This window comes from Prionailurus bengalensis, chromosome E2, assembly GCF_016509475.1.
Source record: "Prionailurus bengalensis isolate Pbe53 chromosome E2, Fcat_Pben_1.1_paternal_pri, whole genome shotgun sequence".
Lineage (NCBI taxonomy): Eukaryota > Metazoa > Chordata > Mammalia > Carnivora > Felidae > Prionailurus > Prionailurus bengalensis.
Genome location: NC_057352.1, coordinates 10,844,382 through 10,853,850, shown reverse-complemented (window position 1 = coordinate 10,853,850; position 9,469 = coordinate 10,844,382). Strand labels below are relative to the sequence as shown.

The 9,469-nt window shown below is 63.8% G+C and overlaps 1 protein-coding gene across 3 annotated transcripts; it reads right to left on the bottom strand.

The window, feature by feature from the left end:
* Positions 1-3,944: 3,944 nt before the first annotated feature.
* Positions 3,945-9,243, bottom strand: GNG8 (G protein subunit gamma 8). Of its 3 annotated transcripts, XM_043600534.1 has the most exons (4): positions 9,078-9,243; positions 6,409-6,604; positions 4,361-4,446; positions 3,945-4,142 (listed from the first exon to the last, which is right to left on the bottom strand). In XM_043600534.1, the coding sequence occupies exons 3-4, from the start codon at positions 4,442-4,444 to the stop codon at positions 4,014-4,016; spliced, it is 213 nt and encodes a 70-aa protein (XP_043456469.1). In that variant the 5' UTR covers positions 4,445-4,446; positions 6,409-6,604; positions 9,078-9,243; the 3' UTR covers positions 3,945-4,013. The 3 variants fall into 3 exon arrangements, with proteins under 3 accessions (XP_043456469.1, XP_043456467.1, XP_043456468.1); XM_043600532.1 differs by lacking the exon at positions 6,409-6,604 and having other exon boundaries at positions 9,078-9,242; XM_043600533.1 differs by lacking the exons at positions 6,409-6,604; positions 9,078-9,243 and adding an exon at positions 6,132-6,386.
* Between the last annotated feature and the right edge of the window lie 226 nt (positions 9,244-9,469).

The window sequence follows — 9,469 nt, the reverse complement described above, 5'->3', positions numbered from 1 at the left end:
AGCCTCCTCCCTCTCGCACTGGTCGAACGCGACTCAGGCGTCCCCAGAAGGACCACGGACAGAGGGGCAGAGGAGGGGACAGCCCAGGGACAGCTGGCGCCGGCCGGCACAGAACCTGGGCAGGGTGGGGCGGGGGTGGGGGGAGTGGGCACCCGGGGGCGGGGTGTGCCAGGGACCGTGGTGGATGTGTGACCTTCACATGCGTGTCTGTGTGGGATTAGTGTCACCCGGGTGAGCCTTGGAAGAGCGCTGTGAGTGTGTGTGTGTGTGTGTGCACTCTGGCGTCCCTTTCCTCGAAGGTCCACTCGCCCGTCGGTGTCTGTTGACCGTCTTGTTGAGGGTGTCAGCGCCTGGGTACCGGGGGCCCGTGGGCCTCTTCGTGGCTGTGTCTCCCGCGTCGGTTTGCAAGGGAAGGTTTGCTGCCCGGCGCCTTGGGAAGACACGGGTTCTGGAAGCACCCCCCTCCGCCACCTGCCGGCCACTTGCTGTGTGACTCTGGACAACGACTTGGTCTAGCTCGGCCCCTGATGTCCTCCTTCCTCAAGTGGCTGCCTCGCGCTTGCTGGGGGCGTGGTGTGGACAGTGGGGGCAGAAGCCACCCCACCCGCCTCCAGGAAGCCCTCAGGTAGCTGCTGGCGGTCGTTATTCCTTCCACGGACTCCCACCTGCTTAACTGTGTGCCCAGGGGGAGGGCCCCAGAGGGGCTCCGAGGCAGGGCGCCGTCCACGGCCCCCCTCGGTGTGCGGCAAGGGGACAGGGGAGGGAGAGGAAGGTCAGGGCTGGAGCCTGGACCGGCAGGCCCTCCCCTGAGTCATCTGCCCCCCCCCAGGTCTCCCCCACCCCTGCTTGTTGGCCAAGGCCTCCGGCTGCCTGCCTGGGCCGCATCTGGCCTTGCGGCTGAGCTCACGTCCCCCCACCCTTGCCCTGGGCCCAACCCTCTCTTGGCTCCCAACCTCCTGACCTTGCCCCGGGAGAAGGGAGAAGGATGGACCCACCCTGTACCCCTCCCGCCCCAGGCACAGACAGGAGTGAGCACAGCCGCGTCAGCTCTGACACCTGCCAAGCCTACCTGTCCTCCTGTGCCCTCTGGCCGCTGCAAGGAGCCGCTGTGTGCCCATCCTGACCTGTCCCTCATCGGCAGGTCCCAACACCTTCAGTCAGAGGCCCTTTTCCTCTGCCCACCGCCCTTTCCTGCACCACAAATGGGCCCTTGCCTACCCGCCAGACTGCCTCTCACCCCTGCTCCAGGGGGCTCTCCCCTGTCGTCCCTGCCCTGCCTTTGCGGGAGGCGGGGGTGCGCCCCTCGCTTCCGTCCTGCAAGCCCCCTCCCGACACCTCCAGTCGCTTCTGGAAGAGCTCATCCGTCGGCCCCCACTCCCACCTCAAGCCCCCACTGGCCAGGTGATGTCACCGCCCTGTGCCTGATGCCACGTCTGAAACATGGGGATAAACCGGGTCTTTGGGGGGGGGAAGGGGTTATCCAACAATCAAGTGAGGTTGGGGCTTCAGAAACAGGACTCCAGGAAGTGATGGTCACAGTTGTGGCTCGGGGCCACCCCGCCCCCAGACCCCTTCAGCAGAACCAAGCACTGCTCAGGGCCTGTGGGGTACAGAGGGAAGACAGCCTGGCAGGGGCAGCCCTCCGGGTTGGGGGTGAAGAGGGAGGGGACTGCGGTCACCTCTCTGCCTCTTGGCCTGGCTCTGACCCCAGAGCTGACCTCACAGCTGGGGCTGGCCGGATAGAGCAGCGGGTCACCAGAAGCCCGTGCTCCCAAGTCATACCCGCTAACAAGATTATCCAGATTTGCACGCATGGATGCTGGTCACCCGGGACCTGCTCTGTCCGGCTCATCCGGCCTCCCCCGCCTCCTCCAGGTAGACCTCCCTTCCTGCCCGCCCTCCCTTCCCCACGCGGGGTCAGGAAGTCAGGAGAAGGGATCTCCGCTATACAGCCCCAAGATTTCGAAGCTGAAAGGGTCTAAAAATCCCAACAGTCTAGGCTCAAGAGATCCTGACACTCGTGAGGTGCAGAGCTCTGGATCCTAGCCGGACAGGGGAAGAGGATTCTGGTCCCCCCCCCTGCCCCCGGGGTTGAAAGACTCCAGCATGCTGGCCCTCTGAGGTCCTGCAATTGGAGATTCCTTCGCCTTTCCGGTTCTAAGAGGCAAGGATGCCGGGTCTGAGAAATTCCAGAACCCTCTGGCGACTTCCCTCCTGGCATCCCTCCTCCCCAGCTCATCCTTGGCTCTCTCTGTCCCCAGTCTCCCCCGGGGCTCCCACAGACATGATGCAACCGGGGCTGGAGCCGGCTGAGAGGTGGGAGGCAGGAGGGAGATGTAATTACAGAAGCTTCTGCCTCGATCCAGCAGGAAGCTCGGAGTTGGGGCCCAGGGGACCCCAATCCGATGTGAATAATGGAGCGCTCGCCAGAAGCGCGCATGGCCCCCTCTAGGGAGGGGAGGCCCAGTGAGGGGGCTCCATCCAGGTCCAGGGGTCCAGCAACCCCCCACCACCCCGTTAGCCCCAAGCTGGGGAGCACAGGTGTTCCTCTGGAGAGAAGAGGAAGTCTGTGAGGACCCTGGGGGGGGGGGGGTGTCTAACTCAGTGGCCCTCCAGCCACCTCACCGGGTCTGCGGTCTGCGACTCATTTTCGACATTCAAGACATTTCCCACTCTCTTCATGCGGCGGTAAGAACCCCCTGGGACTCAGCCACCTTAACCAGCAGCCGGTAGGACAGGGGCGGAGACTCTGGTGAACCGGGAAGCCCCGGTCCCATCCCCCATCCCCCAGCCTCCGGGTCACCCCGAGGGCTTGGGCAGGCCTGAGGCCACCAGAACTTCCGATTTGGGAGAAGCCAGAAATAAGGACTTTTATGTGAAGTACTCCTATTTTTCAATTTGGCAACCAAGTCAAGAACATTTTTAAACGTTATGTAGGCCAAAAGTAGAGAACCAAAAAAAAAAAAAAATTATATATATAACTGCAGGCTATAAATGTCCTGTGGGCCACCAATGTGTGAAGTGAGAAACACAGAAAACTGTGACTGAGGCAGCCCTGTGTCCCCAGAACAAAGAAAACAACCACCGAAGGGAGGAACGTCACACCTCAATTTGTCTCCTCTCCCTCCGGCCACGCTTCTCTCTCCTCTGGGTCCCCAAGTGTTATTACCACCATGTCCCAGCTCAGATGTCCCCTCCTCCAGGAAGCCCTCCCCCGGCGCCCAAGCTGAGTCAAGCGCTCCCTCGGGGCTCCCCGACCCCAGCCCTGCCCTGTCTGGGTCATGACTATCTGGGGACGCGTCTGGGTCTCCTATTGGATTCTGAGCCGCACGAGGGCAAAGCCAAGGGCTGTCTCGGTCCCAGCTATGTCCCCGGCTTCACCCAGAACAGGGCTGGTCACAGAGCAGGTAGGTAGGTCCTCAGGGAGGGCTTGGAAGAGTGAACGGGACAAATGAATGAACAGAGGTCAGTGCTACGGACAGAGGTAAGCCCGGGGCAGGGGGTGGAGTCACTCAGGGGGAGGGAAAGGAGGGGTGGGCACGGGGGCTCCTGGAGAGGAGAGGGGCCAGCTCAGGGGTTCGGGGGTTCAGCGCTGGAGGCCACAGTCTACCCCTCATTACCTCCCAGCTGTGTAACTTGGAGTGAGGGGACCTCCTTTGGCTCAGTTTCCTCCCCTGCAAAATGGATACTATTCAAGTAGCCAGCTGCCTTCTGGGGCCGTGGGGATGATTAAATAAGTTCAGGGTCGCGGAGGGCCCAGTGCAGGACAGAGTCCGAGGTGCTCACTTCCTCCGGTACACCCTCCCCATCCACAACCCCCCCCCCACGCCACACATCCTCACCCCCAACACACTCCAAACACACTCAGGAGGGCCGTGGAGGGACAGGGTCCCCCGTGATGGCCCCAAGCTCTGTGCGTGCCTCAGTTTCCCCAAAAGCACAGGTACCACCACAGCCGCCACGTTTATTGGATTCACTCTTTGGCGAGGGAGGGGGTAAGCTGTGGCGAAGACTCAGAGCAGGACGCAAAAGAGGCGCTTGTCGCGGAAGGGGTTCTCTGCGGCGGGGACCGGCGTCACCAGCGGGTCGTCTTTGGCGTGCGTCTCGCAGAAGGCCAGGAGCTCGGCCGCCGCCTGCGACACCTGCGGACGCCGGGGCGCGGTCCGTTCTCCGCCCAAGGCCCCGCCCCCTCCCCGCCCCGCCCCGCCCCGCCCCTTCCCAGCCCCGGCCCTTCCCGGCCCCGCCCCCCGGGTCCCGCCCAGTTCCGGAGAGGGTCTTCCCGCGGGCCCCGCCTCCAACAGCGCGGGGTCCGGCCCCCGGCCCCGCAGCTGCCTCCGGCCTCCCCAAGCCCACCCCGCACCTTCATGCGATCGATGTTCACCTCCAGCTTCAGCTGTTCCACCGTCTTGCGGGCCTCCGCGATCTTGGCCATGTTGTTGGACATGGCTAAGGGCGGGGAAGAGTTTAAACGCCGGGCGGGAGTAGGGGCTGACGGGGTAGGCTAGGACAAGCCGGGGTCCCCAGGTAGGGGTGGCAGCGGTAGTGGGACCCGGGCGACAGGGGTGTGGATGGAAGAGCGTACGAATGGGGTGCCCGGAGGTGGAGGGAGGGACAGGAAACCAGAGAAAAGAGGAGGAATGAAGGGACCTACAGATGGGCGACCAAGAGGCAGGCCAAGGGAGGGCCAGAGGGGCCAGAGGAGGGATGGAGGGGTGCAGAGACGGGGTACCTAGATGGAGGGAAGGACAAAGACGGGCGAGGGAAGGCCGGAGGGAAGTCCAGTGATAAGGCTGCCTGGCAGGTGGAGGGAGGGACCGAAGAACAGGGCCACAGGTGCTGGATGGGGATCCAGGTGTCCTCAGCCCCCGGGGACCGAGCATGAGCCAGGAGGGGGGCCCTCCCCAGGCCAATTAGCGGCGGCTCGGGGAGAACAAGGAATTAAGATCGCGGCGGGAAGGGCGCAGAGGGGGCCTCATTAGGGCCTTGGCAGCAGCTGCCCCCTCCGGCCCCCTTGGGGAGCTCCCCCACGCCCGGCCTGGCCACCTCAAAGGCGCCTCTGCTCATTAGCCGCCCAACAGAGGGCTGGGGGTGGGGTGCGGCGGGCAACTCGGCCATGACTGGGAGAGGGGCAGAGAGGATGGAGAGAGGGACACATGGAGGGGCAGAGGGAGCCACAGAGTGACAGAAAGACCGAGGCACGGAAGAAATAAAGAGACTGGGCCCGGGAGAGAGAGGTGGAGGGATGAAGCGACGTGGGGGGAGGGGGGAGGGACAAGGAGAGGGGTCAAAAAAAAAAAAAAGACAGAGTGATCCAGGGGGGACAGAGGGGATGAAGGGACAGGGCAGGGACAGAGAAGGGGAGGTGGAGGGTCCAGGAGGGGTGGAGAGAGGGGGTGGGAAAGGATAGAGGGAGGGGCACATGGAAGGACAGAGGAAGGCACAATGATAGAGGGGCAGAGAGAGGCGTGGGGGGGGGGTGGATAAAGGGACAGAGGAGAGAGGGGACAGGGGGACAGAGGGGGATGGAGGGGCTGGGGAGAGACAGGCTGGTGGAGACGCAGACGTAGGAAGTCATTCATTCACTCATCCATTCATTCCTAGGGGGACAGATGGCGGCTGCGATGGGGCACAGGGATCCGCCGTGGGGTGAGACCGGAGCCTCCTACCTGTTGCTGCTCAGGGCCGGGATGGCAGGCAGGTGGCAGAGCCTGGGAGACCGAGTCTGGGTCCCCCTCCCCCCCCCCACGCCCCACGCTCCCTAGTCAGCCCCGCCCCCTCCCCCGAGGCGGCGCAGCCCCCGAGGGCCCGCCTCCTCCTTGCTGCCACCACCGCTGTCCCGCCCCCCCCCCCCCCGCCTCGGGTCTGTTTCTTTGGGTCCCCTCTCTCTGTCCGTCCCCCTCTCCATCTCTGCCTCTGCCACTGTCCCTCTCAAACACGCACGCACACGCTCACTCGCAGGGAAAGACAGTCTTCAAGGGTGCCTGCCCCACGCTCTGCACTCGTCCCGATGTCCCCCAGACCTCGGATGCGGGTCCCGCGCGGCCCCTCCAGCACACGTGCTCTCCCACCCCGTCCCGCCGGCCACCTGCGTCGTCCCGCCACAGACCACCCCTCCCAGCGCACGGGCTCACCCTCGCGGTCCCTCAGATCGACGTGCACGCTCTGTCCCGCGCGCGGCGGCGGGGGCCACGCAGTCTCACGACTGACCCGCGCTCGCTCGTCACAGTCGCGGCCCCTCCCCCTCCCCCTCCCCCCAGCGCCACACACGGGGGCTCCCCGTCTCTCCTCGTGTGGCCCAGCATCACCGATGCCGCCTCACGCGCCGCAGCCAGACACGCTGTCTCAGAGTGTCAGATGGGCACACACAGCTCGGCCGCGTCACACGCCATGTCTCAAGACGTCACGCACCTTGGCACGCAGTTGGAACTTCTGTCTGCCTTGTTCACACCCGGTGGCAACTTCACCCGCGCTTTCACCGTCACCCAGTATGTTAGGGACACACACGCACCAGGTCTCTCTCGTGTTGTCATCTCTGAGTGCCCCACACAGTGGCGCGCTGCCTCACGCGCTGTCCCAACACCGTGACAGTCTCTCGCTGTCCCACCTGCCGTGTGTCGCACATCGTCAGTTTCTCACAGTTGACCAGCGTGGCTGACACACACGGTCACACTCACGTGGTCCCTCTGTCACACCCATTGCCCGGGGCCCATCACGCTGCCTTCTCACGCCACCTCTGGGTGTGTCACACTCATTCACCCTGTCACTCTGTGACCCCCACAGCCCTCGTGTCCTCCCCATGTTGCACTCTGTGCCCTACAACCTCTCGCTGTCACATCCGGCCTCCTGATGTCACAGTCCCCCAAATGGTGTCGCAGGCACATCCAGCCTCACGGCGTGCCACACAGCCACCTGCGTGTCACGACCTCTCATGTCACACACTCCGTCGCACACAGCCTCTCTGCGTAACACACGGTTTCACAGACGCACTATTTCTGGTTGTCACAAAATGTCACCAGGTCACACAGCCACACACACAACGCCACAAGCTCGCGATAGTACACGCTCACACAGTCTCTTGGCGTCCCACGCCGTTTCCCGGGGTCATCAGGGGCACCCACAGGGTCTCTGTCTTGCACTGGTCACACCCCTGGGGGCGCCCATACCCAACCCTCGGGCCTCTCGTGACAGCCCCCGATGGCCACACGGGGGCGCCCGCGGCCCGCCGACACCAAAGCCGTAGGCGGAGGTGGAAATTGGGAGGGCAGGGCGTCCCCGCGGGGCCGGCGGGGGACGCAGACCTGGGAGGGACGCCGGGACACAGCAGGGTGGCGGGGCTGGAGGCCAGAGGGAGAGAACTGAAGACGCACTGGGACAGGAGAAATTCAAAGAGAAGGGGAGAGAGATGCAGGGAGAGGCCGAGAGAGACGGGGACGCAGAGACAAATTTGGAGAGATAGAGACCTAGGGACTAGGTGAGACAGAGACAGGCCGAGGATCGCAAAGACAGAGAGACAGAGACATGCAGGGTAGAGGAGAGACCCACAGACAGAAATGGAGAGGCCGAGACAGGGACCGAGAAACACAGACACCCGAGAGACACGCACAGAAGCGCACGGAGACACCAACTCGCAGACCAAGCCTCCCGCCAGGGACGGTGGCGGAGGTGGGGCTTGCGGGGCGCGCCTCGGGGGCGTGGCCGAGGGGCGATGCGGGGGGCGTGGTCAGGGGCGGGGTTCCCCCAAGGGGCGCGTCCGGGGGGGGCGGGCCAGGAGGGGCGTGGGCTGGCTGAGGCGCGCCCCAAGGGGCGGGCGCTGGGGGAGCAGGGGGAGGCCCTGGAGGGAGCTTCTCCTCGCCGTCAGCCCTTCCCTACGCGGTTTTGGCCGACTGGATGGGGACGCGAGCCGAGCGGGGAGGGGACACCGCCCGGGTGCCGGTGATCTGAGGGTATCCGACCCTGTCTCCCCGCTTCGCCCCGCCACCCTGCAGAAGCCACAGGGCCAGGTGGGGGAAGGGAACCGGGCTCACATCTGGAAAGCATCAGGCGCGCCGGACGTGCCAGGGCCCCGGGCCCGGCTGCGGAAGGGGGGAGGGGAGCCAGGGCGCCCTCGTCCTCCCCCCTCTGCGGGGTCTGCCGGCGCCGGGGAGGGGCCTGGGCGTGCGCCGAGCCTCTGCGCCTCCCGCAGCTGGTTTCCATCAGCGACTTTGGCCCCGGCCGCCCCCAAGGAGGAAACCCAGCTGAGAGTGGGGGAAGCCAGGGTGACGACCCAATCTCCCATCCTGCTTTCTGACGGCGGCCAGACGCCGGGGGGTGGGGGAAGACGGACGGACGGACGCTGCTCGCGCCGTACCTAAATGCCCTCCCTTTCTCGCCGGAGCTGCAGCCCCCAGCCGTCTTTCCACCCGACGTGTACCTTCAGTTTTCAGACGTGCAATCCCGCCTTGTGCTGCCCAGGAGTCGCCCCGGCCTCGTGAGAGCCTAGCAGGCAGTGGTGCTATTGTGCCCATTTTCCGGAGGGAGAAACTGAGACCCTGGATGCGGCTTCCGCTTTGACTTTAATTATTCAAGAAATGGGCCGTGAACGCCAGGAGTGGTTCTAGCGTCCCACACCCAATGGCCCACTGTATATTCCCGGCTGGGTGTCCGCGGGTGTCTCGCGCTCGACGCGTCCAACACTGAGCCCCATCCGCCAAACCCCCTCCTGCAGGCTCAGCCAGCTGATAGTAAATCTTTGGGGTCATTCTTCCCCTGCCCTGCCTCCCTCACGCCCCACAACTGATCTGGTAACGACTGCCATGAACTCCGGCTTGCAGTCTCTTCTCGCCTCCTCTGCGGCTGGCACTCTGGTCCAGCCACAGTTCCTCGCTGGCTTCCCTCATCCGGGGCCCCACAGGGCAGCCAGAGGGACCCCGTTTGAAAGGGAGCCCCCAGATAATAGCCCGTGTTGGCGAGGAGGTGGGAAGGAAAACGCACAGCCAGGGTAGGAAACAGCCTGGCAGTTTTTCAACAGGCTGAAGAGTCACCGTAGGTCCCAGCAATTCCAGCCCCTAGGTATCTACGTAAAAGAAATGAACACATACCTCCAAACACTTGTACCTGAATGTTTCCCGGCGGCTTTGGTCATAATAGCCCCAAAGTGGAAACAACCCAAGTGTCCGTCCGCCGAGGCGCGGAAAAGCTCAATGTGGTGTGTCCGTCCAGACAATGGACGATCATTCGGCGGTAAAAAAGAAATCAAGCCGTGGTACGTGCTCCCCTGTGGGTGAACTTTGAAAACATCATGCGGAGTGAAAGAGGTCGGCCACAAAAGGTCACTTATAGCATGATTCCCTTTGTATGGAATGTCCAGAATGGGCCAAAATACAGAGACAGAGAGAGTAGGTTAGTGGTTGTCAGGGGCTGGAGATACTGGATGGAAATATTCTTATTGGGATGGAAGTATTCTTCAATTGATTGTGGGGAGAGTTGTACA

Coding starts and splice junctions, on each gene's coding strand:
- GNG8 (XM_043600534.1), bottom strand. CDS start 4,444: ATGTCCAACAACATGGCCAAGATCGCGGAGGCCCGCAAGACGGTGGAA. Junction 4,143..4,360: donor TGAACATCGATCGCATGAAG/GTGCGGGGTGGG, acceptor CGGCGTCCGCAG/GTGTCGCAGGCGGCGGCCGA.